This window comes from Mytilus californianus, unplaced genomic scaffold (genome assembly GCF_021869535.1).
Source record: "Mytilus californianus isolate M0D057914Y unplaced genomic scaffold, xbMytCali1.0.p SCAF_17, whole genome shotgun sequence".
In the NCBI taxonomy this organism is placed as follows: domain Eukaryota; kingdom Metazoa; phylum Mollusca; class Bivalvia; order Mytilida; family Mytilidae; genus Mytilus; species Mytilus californianus.
Genome location: NW_026262659.1, coordinates 10,472,247 through 10,491,126, shown reverse-complemented (window position 1 = coordinate 10,491,126; position 18,880 = coordinate 10,472,247). Strand labels below are relative to the sequence as shown.

General features: G+C 33.0%; 1 protein-coding gene across 11 annotated transcripts in view; it reads right to left on the bottom strand.

Annotated features, from left to right (window-relative positions):
• Positions 1–3,329: 3,329 nt before the first annotated feature.
• The window catches only part of LOC127726369 (nuclear pore complex protein Nup98-Nup96-like), a 100,358-nt gene continuing 84,807 nt past the window's right edge, over positions 3,330–18,880 (bottom strand). For 5 of the 11 annotated variants that reach the window (XM_052233731.1, XM_052233732.1, XM_052233728.1 and 2 more), the window contains 17 exons: positions 18,367–18,489; positions 18,007–18,153; positions 16,785–17,093; positions 14,272–14,408; positions 13,475–13,619; positions 12,762–12,854; positions 11,982–12,097; positions 10,838–11,017; positions 10,117–10,262; positions 8,823–9,098; positions 8,066–8,221; positions 7,222–7,342; positions 5,884–6,007; positions 5,515–5,672; positions 4,932–5,032; positions 4,351–4,452; positions 3,330–3,739 (listed from right to left, as the gene is read on the bottom strand). In XM_052233731.1, coding sequence (XP_052089691.1) covers positions 3,637–3,739; positions 4,351–4,452; positions 4,932–5,032; positions 5,515–5,672; positions 5,884–6,007; positions 7,222–7,342; positions 8,066–8,221; positions 8,823–9,098; positions 10,117–10,262; positions 10,838–11,017; positions 11,982–12,097; positions 12,762–12,854; positions 13,475–13,619; positions 14,272–14,408; positions 16,785–17,093; positions 18,007–18,153; positions 18,367–18,489 — 2,537 coding nt within the window. In that variant the 3' untranslated portion in view covers positions 3,330–3,636. The other 6 variants (XM_052233729.1, XM_052233730.1, XM_052233735.1 and 3 more) reach the window with 6 other exon arrangements.

The following is an 18,880-nucleotide window of genomic DNA, read 5'->3' as shown; positions in this document are numbered from 1 at the left end:
TAAAGCTGTGCAAAACTTTAAGACAAGGTTGGGCGGTATTTACCACCCCCGGTATTTACCAGTGGTATTTACCGGTATTTATCGCCCCGGACAATACTCCCCAAGTGGTCAATACTGGCAAATACTGGTCAATTGAAATTTTCGTGCTTCTTTTGACTGACTTATCTATCAATTCTAGTAAAAAAATGGTTGATGAGGGAAAACTTTATTCCTTTGGCATGATTCAATTTATAAAAATCAATGATATTGGTATGTTATTAATTATTAAAACATTAAAAATGACTAATTTAGTTCTTAGGGGTAATGATATTGCATACTTTTGGTATACATATAAAATTGAGCAGCTATATCAGTTATTCTAACATGTATAAATCAAGATATTTTTTTCTTGAAAAGGTTTGAATTTTACAGGTAAATAGAATTACAAGTGACTAGCAATATAGATTATCGGAACATTACCTATTATATGGCTAACAGGTGTCAAAAGTTTAATTACTATAACAACTGTCCCCTAATAAATGTTGACATAACAGGAAAAAAGTCATAAAAGTGATTTCTAAAGATTGTTTTAAACAATGAATTAATTCCTGACTATTCAACAGCATGATAAAAATGTTCTAAATGCAGGAATTTTTTTTTTTTAATAAATATATAACATATATGTATATAAAACAATTTTTTAAAATTTTTTAATTGCATCTTTCAAAATAACTGTTAAGAAAATCAGATGTTATATAGTCTCTCTTAAGTGACTTACTTCATGGTGTTAATGACTATATCTGTTGTATGATTAAATTAATATTTGATAAATCTTCATTAAACCATGTTCATGAACTAATTAATTGTGACTTTTTGTCTTATTACAATGTAGTAAATAAGTGACTTTCTGCCTTGTGACTATATCTATCCATTTACCAAGTAATTGACCTGAGGTAGGGACTAGTTTTATAGTAAAGTCTTATCAAAATTTCAATTGACCAGTATTTGCCAGTATTACCCGGTATTTACCGCCGGCATGGTCAATACTAGTATTGACCGCTTTTTTGCCAACCTTGCTTTAAGATCAGCAACCAATTAACATCCACAATCTAATACCTCTCTTTTCTCCTCCCTTATAAAGAAACATTGTCCCTTTCTGTAATAACACTGTTGTTTTTCTATTAGAACACATTTTCTTCTTCCCTCTGTTCTATTTTTATGTTTAACATCCCATAATGAACTTCATTTAGTTGAGTGTATTCATTCATTAAATGTATTTTGTTTCATACACATTTGTTTGCCATTCAGCATGTAATTAAAGTTTTGTAATTTTATTTTTGAACTTAAGGAGATGGAAATATACATGAGCACTGCTCTTGTTTCCTAATCCCATTTTTGAATTACTTATAAAAAAGAAGATGTGGTATGATTGCCAATGAGACATCTCTTCACCAGAGACAAAATGACACAGAAATTAACAACTATAGGTCACCGTACAGCCTTCAACAATGAGCAAAGCCCATACTGCATAGTCAGCTATAAAAGGCCCCAAAATGAGTTGTTTATTTCATATTACTCATTTTTGAACTGTTGTAGTTTGTGGATGTTGATTTTATTAGTTTTTCATGAATTGTTTAGGCCATAAAAAATGATATGTTTGTTTGCCCTAACCCTACCTACCCAAAAATAGCTGCCTTCTCAAAATCTTTTATTGTCCTGATGTGATTTTTTTTTTAATCAGATAGGCATGAAGAATTTAAAACATCTGACACTTCATTTTCTCTTTGCCGAAAAATAAAGAAAACGCCTACCTACCTACTCACTGTCTACCTCTGATTAGGGTTTGGGCAAACCAAAATATTTTTAAGTGTGGCCTTAGTTCAGTTTTTTTTTTTTTTTATTATGTTGCACCACTGTCCCAGGTTATGAGGAGGGTTGGGCACCTGCTTACATGTTCAACCCAGCACCATTCTGTATGTGCCTATCCAAAGTCAGGAGCCTGTAATTTAGTGTTTGTTTTCTTTTGCTGTATTTTATATTTGTATTTGATTTATTATTTTGTTCATAAATCAGGCAGTTACTTTTCTCATTTAAATTGTTTTACATTTATCATTTCAGGGCCTTACCATACTTGGTTTTGCTCATTGCTGAGAGTTGTCTCATTGAAAATCATACCACATCTTCTTTTTTTATATCTAAATCTCTTTATATGATTCATCTGACAGGTGAAAAATGTTCACTCCTTTCTTCTCTTTGGTTTTTCTACACGAAAATGTCACTGGCTAAAAATATAACATACAAATAATCCTAGTTTGTTTACATTTCTATTGTTGTTACAGGGGTAACAGTCAGATAAATCATAAAATCTTCTAAAATTACAAAGTTGATCTAGTGTAATTTACTTTCAGGTAGATATATGTAAATAGATTCAAAACCTTTTGATCAAATCAACTCCTTATATGACTTCAGTCACATGTCTGTTAGTATTTTTCATATTGTTAATAAGTCAATTGATAGAAGAAAAATCATAAATGAAAGAAGAATGTATCCATGGGTCACAGATTCCTCCACATGTATAGTTACGGCAAGTTCAGCAATTTTTCAATTTATAAAGGGACATAACTCCTGAATGATGAAAGACATCAACGAAATTCGAACTTTGATCTGTGTTTGGTGGTAATAAGCTTTGTGAATCAGTTTTATAACATTGGATTGAAACAAACTATTATAAAAGTTAGAGTCCATGTAATATTATCAGCAAATTTAGCAAGTTTTCCTTTTATAAAGTGATAACTCGTTATAATAGGTTGAATTTGGGTGGTGTCATTTTCACTATTAACGGTTAATAGTGAAAGTGACACCACCCAAATTCAAACTTGATCTGTGTTTGATGGTAATAACATTATATGTAAGTTTCATAACATTTGGTTGAGGCAAAGTGAAGATAGAATTAGGAATGCAAATTTAGCAATTTTTCCTTTTATGAAGGAACATTACTCAATAAAGGTAAAAGTGACGCCACCCAAATTCTAACTTGATCTAATGAGGCAAACTAAACTTAGAAAACGGAAATAAATTTTGGATGTACGGACAGACATATGAACGTACAGGCAGACAAGTGTAAAACTAAATGCTGCCTACCCCTCGGCAGGGGCATTACAAAATTCACAACTCCTTCAAATTGGTAAACTTAAAAAGGTTAATGCTGGTATAAAGACCTTGAACTTAACAATCTCAAGTGTAAAGCTGGTTATGTGATATTCCATTACAATGTTTCACTGATACATTTTAAATATCCATAATTTATTATATATTCTTCACTTCAAATCTTCTTGATAACAAATCAAAACTTATAAATAATATTTATTACTAAAAGTAATGATATAAATCCTTGACCGTTCAAAAGTTGTCAATTTAGGCCAATTTTCGATTCAGTAAATATGGAAACACACCTATATTTACAGGCCTGTACAATGTTAAGCATAATTTTTATGGCATGATATTAACTGGCATTATAATCATCTTGTCATAATTCTGGAAATCCTGTCAATACATGAATTACATTTTGAACTTATGCTGGCTTTGACAATATTTATATTTAAGATCAACACACAATTGTAGTATCTTGTCTTGTTAAAAATCTTATTCAAACTTCTGTCATGCAGTTGTTTCCATCATATTACTTCTTGTCAAGGCCCGTAACTCTTGTATTCTGTAATCTTCTGGCATTGGTAAATTGCTGATATGTGGAGCTAACATCCTAGAAAATAGGAATTTTAAGTTTATAACTACCAAATTGATTATAATTTAAAAACAGGTCAATCTACTTGTCAGCATGCAAGAATGTTTGATATGTATACATGTATCTTAAAACTAGATATCAATGTTTCTCTCCAATGTGGATATACATAAAGCTTGCATTAGAGATATCTCAGCAAGTGTTTTTCACAATGTATATTTCTATTTTTAATGTAAAGTTGATTGTAAAACTTTATTTTAATTCATACCAAGTTTAATTTATCAAACAATTTTTAAGCAAAATGAATAATCGATGAAGACAAACTTACATATTTATATAACAATATAAGCTTTAATTCTTCTTTGTGAAATAAATATCATTATAAATGCTTTTACTACTTTTAAAATTTTCAAGACTGATTTGAATTTGAATCAGACCTTAGGGAAATAAATAAAGTAACTTACGTTAAGGGGAGATAATCAGAAGATCCTACACTCTGTCCTTGTAATAGTAATGAGATCTATAGGGACATAAATGAGGTAACTTACGTTAAGGGGAGATAATCAGAACATCCTACACTCTGTCCTTGTAATAGTAATGAGATCTATAGGGACATAAATGAGGTAACTTACGTTAAGGGGAGATAATCAGAAGATCCTACACTGTGTCCTTGTAATAGTAATAATGTTCTCAGTAAAACGGCTGCTATTTTAGACATCTCAGATTGGCATAATCTAAATTTAAAATAAATTATATCAATTAAATCATCATAAAGACTCTGTTTAATATTAAGAACCTCTGTAAGCACGCCCACATATCCCACACCCCCTCATTGTCACTAGGCAAACAAATTATCACAAGATAAATTTTGGACACTACATAATGACATTGTATCCTAGATTTAAAATTTGTCATGAAACTGATTGGTATGAAGTAGCATCTCTTTCAAATAGGACTGATTAAGAATTACTTATAGTGTGTGTTAGTCTATTCCTAACATTGAGATTTATTGCCTGATAGATATTTCAATGATAGCTGGCTCATCATATTCAAGATAATTTGACATGCTTGTGACTTAATAAGAAATATGATAAATTTTCATAATTCTAAATGTCTGAATTTGGAAACTTAACCATAATCTTTTGTTATATTAGTTCACAACTGTCAAAATGTACCATTTACAAAGTCTTACATTTAACAAACAGATGCCTACCTTTCTTTTGAATTTGAACACTGTAAATTTCCCACTTTGGCACATAATGTTGTAACACTGTGTACCAAGCTTTCTATGTCATAACCACTCGGTCTTTGTTGCTGTAATTATAATAAATGCTTTCATATTATCTGTCCAAATTGATGTCAAAATATAAACATTTCAATAAGATTGAATATATCATGATTCTTTATTATCTCATTTAGATTTTGTAAAAATTTGCACTCTGGAACTGCGGGAATATAGACAATGTGAAATGATTTACAAACACTTGATAGAAATCAAAGTGCTTGTGAGCACTTAGGGATAGATTGCTTTCATTTCAAATTATGAAATGAATTGTTTTAAGCAATGGAAAAAATAAGACAATATTTTAAATAGTGGTTATCTTCCTTTGTCCATAATTGTGGGTAGAAGAGATTATATGCCATGCACTTCTTTGTCATTTATGCAATTTTTAATAATAACCATAACCTTATAAGTTCTTTTCCTGGTCAGGTATGGTTATACACATACACATACACATAATTTTGTAACTTATTTAAATCTCTACATCTTCACACTGATTGATTAAATAACATACCTCTTCTCCACTTAGAGCTTGTTTAAATTTTTCTACAGCCTCACATTGATTGATATAATCCAGGAACACTTGTCCACCATAATGCCAATCTGATATTTTACTGCTGTGTGCTGGGTTGGATAATTCTTTCAGATATTTTTTAAGATACTCGTGATTTTCTGAAAAACAGAAATATGCTTTACTTCGATGCCAACTTCTATATTTTTTAAGGAGGGACTGGCTATTTTTTTTTACTTAAGGAACATACTGATCATTTAAATACATTGAAATTATTTGCACAGAAGAATTGAAACATTAAAATGTATACAAAAATTGAGCCCTTTTCATTTTAATAGTCATAACAGAAAAACTAACTCAAAAACAACTCACCATTAATGATGGCATCAGGAGCTATATGTTTTAGTATGACTTTATGACTTGCATTCCAGTGACCCGATTTCAGTAAATGTAGGGCTTCCTCATGACTTTTATTCTCATGCTTTGCTCTCAGTGCCTACAATAAAGGTAGAACTGGTTTACTAAGATTTCTTGACCAATAATATAATGAATCATAGCTAATACAATGACTGATTGGAAATATGTCTTTTTGTTGTAAGTACTTGCATTCTATTCAAGACGTCACAAATAGCACTCGTATAGATTTTCCACGAAAATTGGATGAAAACGGGTAAATTTTAATTTATTTTTTGGACAGGAAATAGAGTGCATGTGTCAACAATTTTTTTTTTATCATAATCCTTGTTATGACATTTTTCATATATGACTTCTATATTTAGTTTGTCTGCACTCTATGTTTCCTAGGCCTTCATCATTCATGTGACTTAATAATCAGGGTCAAATATGGCCCTTACCAAACTTACTCCTTTTAGAATTGATCAAATATAATCACTGATATTGGACTTTGTACCTTGGCATAGTGTATTCACCTGAGAAAGATATTTACTTTCGCATAGTGTATGCACCTGACAGGAATATTTACCTCAGCATAGTGTATCCACCTGACAGAAATATTTACCTTGGCATAGTGTATCCACCTGACAGGAATATTTACCTTGGCATAGTGTATCAATTTGACAGGTATTTTTACCTTGGCATAGTGTATTCACCTGAGAGATTTTTACCTGCATATTTACTTTGGCATAGTGTATCCACCTGACAGGAATATTTACCTTAGCATAGTGTATCCACCTGACAGGAATATTTACCTTAGCATAGTGTATCCACCTGACAGGAATATTTACCTTAGCATAGTGTATCCATCTGACAGGAATATTTACCTTAACATAGTGTATCCACCTGACAGGAATATTTACCTTAGCATAGTGTATCCACCTGACAGGAATATTTACCTTAGCATAGTGTATCCACCTGACAGGAATATTTACCTTAGCATAGTGTATCCACCTGACAGGAATATTTACCTTGACAAAATGTAATAACCTGAGAGATATTTACCTCAGCATAGTGTATCCACCCAGCGGGAATATTTACCTTAGCACAGTGTATCCATCTGACAGGAATATTTACCTTAGCATAGTGTATCCACCCGACAGGAATATTTACCTGAGCATAGTGTATCCACCTGACAGGAATATTTACCTTGGCATAGTGTATCCACCTGACAGGAATATTTACCTTAGCATAGTGTATCCATCTGACAGGAATATTTACCTTAGCATAGTGTATCCACCTGACAGGAATATTTACCTTAGCATAGTGTATCCACCTGACAGGAATATTGAGTTTCTCCTGTAGGAAGTCTTCCTTATCTTTATCTGTGGACAATGTTACATATCTGTACAGGAGATCCTTAACTGCTGATTCCCGACTATAACATAAAAATAACAATGTCTTGTCATAAATATCAAATACCAGGAATATAAATATTCAAAAGTTGTGTTTCATTAAAGTAGTAATTAAATAAACAACTATCAGACACATTTTCTATCTACATCTGCAAAAATGTTTTTTTACAAAGAAGAGGCATGGGATAATAAGTCTCTTTCAATAAAAAAGTTTTGAAAGATATACTGCCATTTCAAATCATAATACATTTTATCTCTTACACAGAGTGTCAAAGAAAGTCATTTACTTAAACATTTTAATTTGATTAAACAAATATAATTTTAAGTGTTTGAATATTGTTTGTGCACATGAGCCTTTAGTCCTTTTTTGTTTTAAAACCCTTTCTGCATTTCCACATCTTAAGTATTAAAGAGTTAAGACAGAGATAGACCATCCTTTTTCAAGAATTTCATAACTGTTTTTTTTTCATTAAAAAATCACAATATTTACTCAAGACTCATGAACCATTAACAATCAAATTCTGAAAATTGAACCTGTAACATTTCAAGGTCCATAAAATTCTGAAAATTTGAAATCTATTTGTTTGGGGGTAATCCATTCAACATCCAGATAGTGAAAACAAAAACAATAAGTTTTGGTAACATCAAGGGACAACTCTGGTAATAGTAAAAGTAAAATTTTATATATTTACAATTGCTCATTATAAATACAGGCAATAAACCAAGCTTTTCAGACTAAGTCTTACCATTGTTTGTCTTCTATATGTAGAACAATAAAAACAGCCCAATGCCATAATCCAATAGATTCCAATTGTGAAGCAAAGTTCATGTGGATGTAGGCTCTGTGGTAGGGGGACAGATGTTTGTAATCTAAAGATTGTAATATCTGGTATAGATGCCAGCTGAAATAGATAAAACATTTCTAATTGTGAGGCAAAGTTCATGTGGATGAAGGCTCTGTGGTAGGGGGACAGACGTTTGTAATCTAAAGATTGTAATATCTGGTACAGATGCCAGCTGAAATAGATAAAACATTTCTAATTGTGAGGCAAAGTTCATGTGGATGTAGGCTCTGTGGTAGGGGGACAGACGTTTGTAGTCTAAAGACTGTAATATCTAGTACAGATGCCAGCTGAAATAGATATATTAAGACTGTAATATCTGGTACAGATGCCAGCTAAAATAAATATAGCATTTTTGTTTTGAATAATTCTTAGATTTAATATATCATTTTTCATTTAATGTTTAGGATAAATTCTTAGATTCAATATATCATTTTTAATTCAATGTTTAGGATAAATTATGGGATTTGTATAACTTTTCATTTGAGTTTCAGAGGAATATTTCATCATGGTTTGAATTTTGCTAGGTATTTGATAAACCAGGCAAAATTCATCTTTAATAAATCTGTCCAGTGTGTGTAGCTTACCTTAATCTATAATCTAACTAATTCTCTTGTCGAGGTTCTCTGTTGAGGATATGTGAATTAAGTTTTTGGCTTACCTTAACCTATAGTCTAACTGGTTCTCTGTTGAGGATGTGGGATTTAACAGTCTGTTTAAGCGATGAGATTTCTGACAATATAACTTTAAAACATGATAACAAGTGTCTCTTAACATGTGACCTTCATCCTCCTCTTCGATTGGACAATCTAATACCCCTTCTGAATATGGTGGTAACGGAGGATTACAGTATATTCCACAAGATGATCTCCCTTTGAAGCCTGCCTCATAATCTAACAAAGCCTGATGGATCGGTGAATTCGATGGACACAAGAACCTGAAAGAAATCTCAAATACTAAATTCATTCTTTGAAATTGGTATTTAAAAAATATAGTTAATATACCCTGAATTAATTTTCTAGAAAATGGTTTTGTATACAAAATAAGATTTCCTACGAAACCCAAGTATTTAAAATACAGAGGAAAATTTAGCTTACACTTTTTGAAAACTGATAAATCAGAATTATTACATAACCTACTGCTTTCTTATCAATTCAGCATGACATAACATAATGTCTGAAACCTTACAAAATGATATTGTGGTGCAAAAGCTTCATATAAAACAAGTAAAACTGTGAGCTACTGCTCACTGATGATACCCCCGCTGTAATATTTCGGTAAACAGGAAGTTGTTGAGTGATGAATCTGGAAAGGCATCACACGGTAAAGCTGACTTATATAAACCCTGAAACCAAATTTCAGAAATCCTTGTCAAGTAGTTCCTGAGAAAAATGTGACGAAAATTTTCAACTTGGCTATCATGTGTAAAATAATACAAGTGTTTGGTAAACAGGAAGATGTTAAGTGATGAATCTGAAAACGCATCACACGGTGTAACTTACTTATATAAACCCTGAAACCAAATTTCAGAAATCCTGGTCAAGTAGTTCCTGAGAAAAATGTGATGAAAATTTTCAACTTGGCTATCATGTGTAAAATAATACAAGTGTTCGGTAAACAGGAAGTTGTTGAGTGATGAATCTGAAAACGCATCACACGGTGTAACTTACTTATATAAACCCTGAAACCAAATTTCAGAAATCCTTGCCAAGTAGTTCCTGAGAAAAATGCGACGAAAATATTAATGGGACGGACGGACGGAATGATGGACTGACAGAAGGACAGACAGAGGTAAAACAGTATACCCCCCCCCCCTTTTTTAAAGCGGGTGTATAATTAAATACAAACAGGAAAAAAAACTTATTTGAAGTCATTGAACTTAATTATTTATCACAAAATTACTATTCATGTATGGAAAATTCATTTATACTGTGAAAAGGTAATAAATTATATACCATAAATGTAAAGCTAGTGCTCTTTTCCAATCCATAGTTTCACATGTATTAATCATGGTGTAAGGTTCAACAGGTGCCCTCCATACCAACTGTCCAGACAACAAGGCATAAATCTTCATGCGAACTATATTTATATATTTATCTGCCTGAAATGGTAAAAATATTTTATTAAATCAATAATAGGACTAAAAGCAACAGCGAAAAATTTCAAAATTATTCCATTTTTATTACATAAAACACAACTTTAAAAATCTTGAAATATTTACTGAATGACCATGGGTTGAATTTAACCTATGCTCTCCTGCACTCAAGCAAGCATACTACATGGAGAGAACAATGCATTAACAATTTTGTCGGCTGTGAAAACTGGACTGCTTGCTAAAATTCCAAAGCCATTCTTGAATCACTTGTTAACATCTCACCACTAAGCTACTTACTGCCTTATCTTTCTGAAATTTCCTACATCCAACCCTTAGCTTTTGAAAGGGTAGTTAATCAAATATCTTGTACATTAAACCAATGAAATCTCCCAAGTCTTCTGAATGAAATATACATACATATGTTGACCTCGAGGTGTCTTTTCTTTTGTTGGGTTGCTCTCTCAGCAACATATCCCACCACATCTCCTTTTGATAATAATTAATTAGGTAATATACATCAATGTTATATTCAGCAACCCCTTCTCATTCAGTTTATGATACCATAAATAAAGATATCTTACCCCAAGTTCTGCCCATTCAATCAGTTGTTTTTCTACCAGTTGTCTGACAACATAATGACTTTCTGTCTGAGCCAACAGCAATGCCAGTCTATGGTCACCTGACTTTTGAGCCAATAAACAAGCTTCTGAAATTTTTCTTCCACTCAAATATGCTAATATAGCTGGCAGATGATCTTTGCCCTGAAAAATAGTTTAAACAAGCATTCTGAGAGTATTGCATGGCAATACATAGTCCCCTACCGGTTAAAAATTCATTGTACTGGAACAAAATGCTAACTTGATCTATAACTTGTCATGCTGTAAACTATTTAGCAAATATCAAGTCAATATCTTCAACCATGACGAAAAAAAGTGTGGAAAACTGATTAGTTAAGTGAATTTTCTAAGTCCAAGGACCATAACTCTGCACAAAATCATCAGACCGGAACAAAAAAAACCCAGACAGACAGACAGACGGAGTGCAAACCTAAAGTCCCCTTCGACTTCGTCGGTAGGGGACTAATAAACTTTAAATACATCATAAAAACTTTCCTGCACACCTCAATGTCAATGTCTATTGCATTTCATTTGTTTTTGAAAAGTCAAAATCTTATTTCTCAAATGAGTTTCCATATACATTTTGAAAAGGGTGGAAAAGATACAAAGGGTTAAATAAAAAACATGAGTTTGAAAATTAACAGACAAAAAACTTGTAACCTACATATTTTGATTTAACTTTTTACCTATAAATTTGATTGATTGTTTGTTGCTTGCTTAGACTTCAGTGTTTATTTGTATACTTTAATGAATATCAAATTAAATTTTATCTAAATGTTAAATTTGATATATTCAGAGTACCATAACAACTGACATCAAATTAGGAATAAAAGTTTGATATCAGATGTCTAGATAGAAACAGATGCACATGTAAATGAATGCTTTATTCCCTCCACGACCAAATGGACACTTTGACAAAGCATTCTTATGACTTGCAAGAATGTAATTTTTTCCATTTCACTTGCACGTCTCGTATCAAGTCTGACAGTACATTTTCAATGCCATTTTTTATGAATCGTTTCCTCATTGTTAATGGTTTCCTTCTTTTATGGCCATTTGAATCCCCCTTGTAATGTTAGACTGGAGGTAGAGAGGTCTTTTAAATCACCTTATATTTGGCCTCCTGTACATCTTCTTGTATTCTCTGTACAGCAGTTGACATCAACCATTTAGACAATGCTTCTCTCCTGGAATGTTGATAGTCATATCCTTCTACTGGCTCATCTATATAAAGACAAAATAAATTGTTACCACTCAATTTACCGCAAACTAACTTATTTTTGTGTTTTGCTCTATTTACCTTACGTCACAACAATTTTATTTCATGATTTTCTTACTTTGTAGATGGATAGATTCATAGAATAGAAGATCATAGTTTAACATATTTTTGACAATTCTATATATTGTTTTAAACCTGCAGAGGTTACGGAAATAAATTGAAAATGAAAAAGAGTTTAGTTACACCATTAACTGAGCTTTGCACCTTCTACATAGAAATTTTGTAATAATGCCTTCCTTAATAATTTATTCTTGATTTTGTATGAAGCAGCATCCTGCCTTTATTTAATACAATATTACATGGATTTACATATTCTTTAGGACGTGAAGTGACATCTAAATCTGATCCTACTCATCTGAAAGAGCATTCTGTACAAATTTTAGGTGTTAGTCACTGCATTTGGCAAAATTCTCATTACCCTTATATGTAGACATAAACTGGTTACTTCATAAACTTTTTAATAATCTTTTTTCATTATAAATGATATTTCAGAATGACTTTACAAGGAACAAATTACAAATTCTCAATGTTGTGAGCAAAAAACTGTCACAAAATTAAGGTTAACTGAATATAAGTGTGTGATAGTTTCTACATTGTAAATATAACCACCTGAAATACAGTCTGGTAATCTCCCCCACAAAGCTACACACAAGTCTAACACTCTGTCCATCTGCTCCAGGAGAGCCTTTTCTGGATGATTATCTGTAAGTAAAATTGTTAAAGCTCATTGAATCATACTAGGTCTACTTTTATTGCTATATCTCTTTTAGAAAGTACTGTAAATTCAGAAATTATTGTGTGCATTTATTATTGCTATTTTGTCATTTTAGACTAAAATGTGATTTTAATTTTTGCGATATTGAGAAAAATCCTGTTTAACTCATATAGAAAATTTCAAAATGTGAGTTTTAATTATTGCGATTATAACCCGGTCGCATTTTTCGCAATGATAAAAACATCACAATAATTTCTGAATTTACAGTAGCTACATGTATAACTATTTCTGGCTAATTAGTTAAAATATACATACAAATTGTTAAAATTCACTTGCTGGAATAATCTTTTAATAAGGTTTTGGTTAGACTGGTTAAATTTTGGAGAGAACCCAACGTTTAAACTGATAAATTGCAGCTTAAAAAATGTGACCAAGGTAGTTTGAAAAAAACAAAAAAACGCTTGAACACTTGTAACATGGAAAAACTGTTACATATACAAATAAACAAATAAATAGTTAATATCTGATTATTCAACCAAATCTTGTTTTGACCTGTTCAATACACTTCAATGTTGCCCAACCTTACACCACACAGTCATTTACATACCTGATTCTTGTAAATCTTGTTTGACTTGTTTAGCACATTGATGTAAACCTTCCACTCCACTGGACGGTACAAATATTGGACAGTCACCCTCTAACGTACTTTCTGAGTTTTCTAACTGTACACTTAACATCTCTACATGGTTATTCTGTCAAGATAACAATAATTTTCTTAATATCAAGTTTCCAACTCACATGCTATTTCACCAATTTTCATACCATGTCTACTGTTTGCAAGAGCTTCTTGTTTCATACATCAGGTACATGCAGTCCACCTATTTACACATAATTTCAGACTTTCTGGTATACTCTTATGATATTGCTTGCTAGTTTGTAATTGTACTCTGGGTTTACCTATCTATTGTAAATGTCAAGGTTGTGATTGGTTTCAACACATTAGGATTGATTTAAATTTTACTTCATGGGGACTTACATTCGCATTAACCAAGATAAACTTATAAAAAGGCAACATGCATTCAATGAATAGGAATTTTGTTCTATACCTTGAATTATCTATATTCTCTTAACAAGGTTTAAATAAAAATATGGAAACGTGGTATAAGTGATTGCATAAAATTGAAAATTTAACAGTAATCATTGTTTATAATTAAATACCTTTGAACCTTCTTTTACAAATCATTATTTAAATTTTCTTCTGTTCTGGCAAAAATCAAATTGGAAACAAGCAGAAAAGCATCAAGTTATGTTTACTGAAATTTCTGATTAAACAAATATGTATTTTTAGAACCATATTATTCGAACACTGAATAAAAGCTTATTTTTCAAAGTAATTGAACTTACAATAACCGTAGGATCTTTAGCTCTGACATAGCCAGCTATGTCTAATTTTTCTATATGAACTTTCCATTCTGATTGTCCAATATTAGTCTGTCCCATTCCAGGAAGTATGGTAAAATGTGAGGTATCTTTGTTACTCTCTACAAAAGTGAATTGCAATACTAATTATTTCTGGCAAAGAAACATAATAATATATTGTACTTTATTTATACAGTTTTGACTTCTATTTATCATTTCTGTGCTCATCAAACAAGTTTGGCTTTTGACAATACCATTGGACCAAAACACCTTGGAAGTAAAAGTCTGATTTTGTTTCCACTGATCAACTTAACCGCTTAAGAAAGGTATTTTATAGTAGCATGCATGTGCAGTGTAATGAAATATTCTAGTCATCCAATTCCAATACCCTTAAATTGGAGAAGCTGGGTCATATTTTGATGCCCTGGGGATCATGAAGGGAAATTCTTTTAGGAAGATGGTAACCTTATGGACAAATGTTTATATACTGTAAACCAACTTATTTTCGCGGATACTTAAAGTTATTTCGCTTTTAGACCTTTCTAACCCATTTCACAATTCTAAAATTTACTTGAAGATAAATAAGGAAAAATCCAAGTTTTACATATTCATGTTATTTTTCTACTCGATAAAGTCGCCAAAATAAATCACTCTCGAAAATTAGTTGGTTTACAGTATTTCTCTTGAATTTGACATGAAAAATTTGCAGAAACATTGTGGTTTATCCAAGTTATGACCATTCAAAATACCAACCAAGTGGTTGTTACATAAATGTATAATTTACCCATTTCAATAAAATTGATATATTTATGCCTAAGTCTTTCTCCTTAAACTTGATAATGTTATAATTTCTTGATTAGGTTGTTGATCTGCATCTGATAAGTATTATGGTTTTAATATAAAAACAACAGATATCTGTAAACAAACTAAAACTAATACACAGATATAAGTAAACAATCTTCTTTGACCAGTTGAAACTACTAACAAACTTCTCCTCATAAAAAGAAGCAATTACATACCTTCTTTCTGAACCTCTGATACTGTTCTACCACAATGGGCTAACATGCCACCTGGTCCCCACCCAACTCTAAAGGAACATTACATACCTTCTTTCTGAACCTCCAATACTGTTCTACCACAATGGGCTAACATGCCACCTGGTCCCCACCCAACTCTAAAGGAACAATACATACCTTCTTTCTGAACCTCCGATACTGTTCTACCACAATGGGCTAACGTACCACCTGGTCCCCACCCAACTCTAAAGGAACAATACATACCTTCTTTCTGAACCTCCGATACTGTTCTACCACAATGGGCTAACGTACCACCTGGTCCCCACCCAACTCTAAAGGAACAATACATACCTTCTTTCTGAACCTCCGATACTGTTCTACCACAATGGGCTAACGTACCACCTGGTCCCCACCCAACTCTAAAGGAACAATACATACCTTCTTTCTGAACCTCCGATACTGTTCTACCACAATGGGCTAACGTACCACCTGGTCCCCACCCAACTCTAAAGGAACAATACATACCTTCTTTCTGAACCTCCGATACTGTTCTACCACAATGGGCTAACGTACCACCTGGTCCCCACCCAACTCTAAAGGAACAATACATACCTTCTTTCTGAACCTCCGATACTGTTCTACCACAATGGGCTAACGTACCACCTGGTCCCCACCCAACTCTAAAGGAACAATACATACCTTCTTTCTGAACCTCCGATATTGTTCTACCACAATGGGCTAACGTACCACCTGGTCCCCACCCAACTCTAAAGGAACAATACATACCTTCTTTCTGAACCTCCGATACTGTTCTACCACAATGGGCTAACGTACCACCTGGTCCCCACCCAACTCTAAAGGAACAATACATACCTTCTTTCTGAACCTCCGATACTGTTCTACCACAATGGGCTAACGTACCACCTGGTCCCCACCCAACTCTAAAGGAACAATACATACCTTCTTTCTGAACCTCCGATACTGTTCTACCACAATGGGCTAACGTACCACCTGGTCCCCACCCAACTCTAAAGGAACAATACATACCTTCTTTCTGAACCTCCAATACTGTTCTACCACAATGGGCTAACGTACCACCTGGTCCCCACCCAACTCTAAAGGAACAATACATACCTTCTTTCTGAACCTCCGATACTGTTCTACCACAATGGGCTAACGTACCACCTGGTCCCCACCCAACTCTAAAGGAACAATACATACCTTCTTTCTGAACCTCCAATACTGTTCTACCACAATGGGCTAACGTACCACCTGGTCCCCACCCAACTCTAAAGGAACAATACATACCTTCTTTCTGAACCTCCAATACTGTTCTACCACAATGGGCTAACATGCCACCTGGTCCCCACCCAACTCTAAAGGAACAATACATACCTTCTTTCTGAACCTCCAATACTGTTCTACCACAATGGGCTAACGTACCACCTGGTCCCCACCCAACTCTAAAGGAACAATACATACCTTCTTTCTGAACCTCCGATACTGTTCTACCACAATGGGCTAACATGCCACCTGGTCCCCACCCTACTCTAAAGGAGCGTCCCATAAACAGTCCAGCATCCTTTATCATAAACTGTTTATCATACATCAGTGAATCTCTAAAGTTTGGAATTGGTCTCTGAACTCTTGACCCTACTATTTTTCTAGGAAAGTCATCTGGGTTGAGACCACTGGCCAGTGGCATGTGTTCAGCAACTGGTGGGGGCTGGTATGTTGGTTTACTTGGTCGAATGGGTTCTGGTGTGAGAATTCTATTGTGGAATAACCCACCTATAAAATATGATAAAGAACATATTAGAGGCTTGCTAGGTCATACTAAAGCATTAAATGATGCATAAGAGATTTAGTGAGTACAAGGTACAGATCTATAAAAGAAACAAAGATCTGAGAGTCTGCACAATTTCAATTGGATACTGTAAATTCAGAAATTATTGAAGGCATTTATTACTGCGATTTTTAAAGAATGAACAAAAATGTTAGTTTTAATTATTGCGATTTGAGGAAAAGCTACATACAGTTATATGTACCAGATATCATAATGCAAGTTCTTATTAAGGAGTCGCATTGTTTGCATTAATAAACACACTGCAATAATTTCTGAATTCACTACATTACACTTAGAAGATACAATCGTTTTTTTATCATTATCATATTATTCCCAAACAAACAGATGCTGCTATTTGTTGGAAACTATACTTGTTACTGTAATAATAATGAGACATGGCAATTGAAACATTTATGACAAATTGTCTCACTTGTACTCAACATTTAGTCCGTTTTATATAAAAATAACTCTAGAACGGTTGTGTATAAGTTTTATAACATTTGGTTGAGACAAACTAAAGTTAGAGAACGGAAACGAAAAATTCAGCAATTTTTATGTTTATAAAGGGACATTACTCAAGAATGGTACAAGTGTTGCCACCAAATTTTGTACTTAATCTGTATTATGTAGTAATAAGCATTGTGTATAAGTTTCATAACATTTGGTTGAGGCAAACTTAAGTTAGAGAACTGAAACCAATTTTGGGACGTACGTACGACAGACGTATGTTCGTACGTACGTATGTTCGTACGTACGTACAGACGGACAAGGGTAAAACTTAATGCCCCCTCCGATACGGCGGGGGCATAAAAAGATTTTACAGAGGAACAAAGATTTATTTCTTTATGTTTTTCATACCTTGGTCATTTCTCCGTAATTCTGCCTCTTTAGGAAGATGGGTCAGTTTAACAGGGGACATGTATTTTGATTTATAAGCAGAACTAAACAGACTTGGAACATCTCCCTGTTTCTTTGCTGCTGGCTTGGAAAATAATGTCTTTTGACCTGGAAAAATATATAAACAATTTCTACAACTCATAACTTAAAATTATTCCTTGAAGTATATTAGAGAAACAAGATTTTATGAAAACAGATGCTGCAATGTTTAAACAAACAAAAAAACGAGTGAACATTAAAATCTATTTCGTCAAAAAGTCTGTTTGGTACTTTTGTATAGATGAGTAAAATTGTATTAAAAAAACATGCACTGAATCTTACCACCGTCTCCAATGACATCCTCATTAAAGAAAGAGGCCTTCATGACCTGAACATTTCTGGCACTAACACCCATACTGCTGGCTAATTTGTGTGATGATGGCTGATCATCCATGTCTTCATCTTCTGAAAAGTAAACACATGACATGGATCAGGAAATCAGTGTAAAACAAGTGAAACTGCGAGCTACTTCTCACTGATGATACCCCCGCCGCAAGTGGATAATTTTAATAGGGTAAAAATATGTAAGTGTTCAGTAAACAGGAAGTTGTTGAGTGATGAATCTGAAAACGCATCGCAAGGTATAGCTGACTTATATAAACCCTGAAACCAAATTTCAGAAATCCTTGTATTGTAGTTCCTGAGAAAAATGTGACGAAAATTTTCAACTTGGCTATCATGTGTATGAAATTGATACAATTTTTTCGGTAAACAAGAAGTTGTTGAGTGATGAATCTGAAAACGCATCACATGGTATAAACCCTGAAATCAAATTTCAGAAATCCTTGTAATGTAG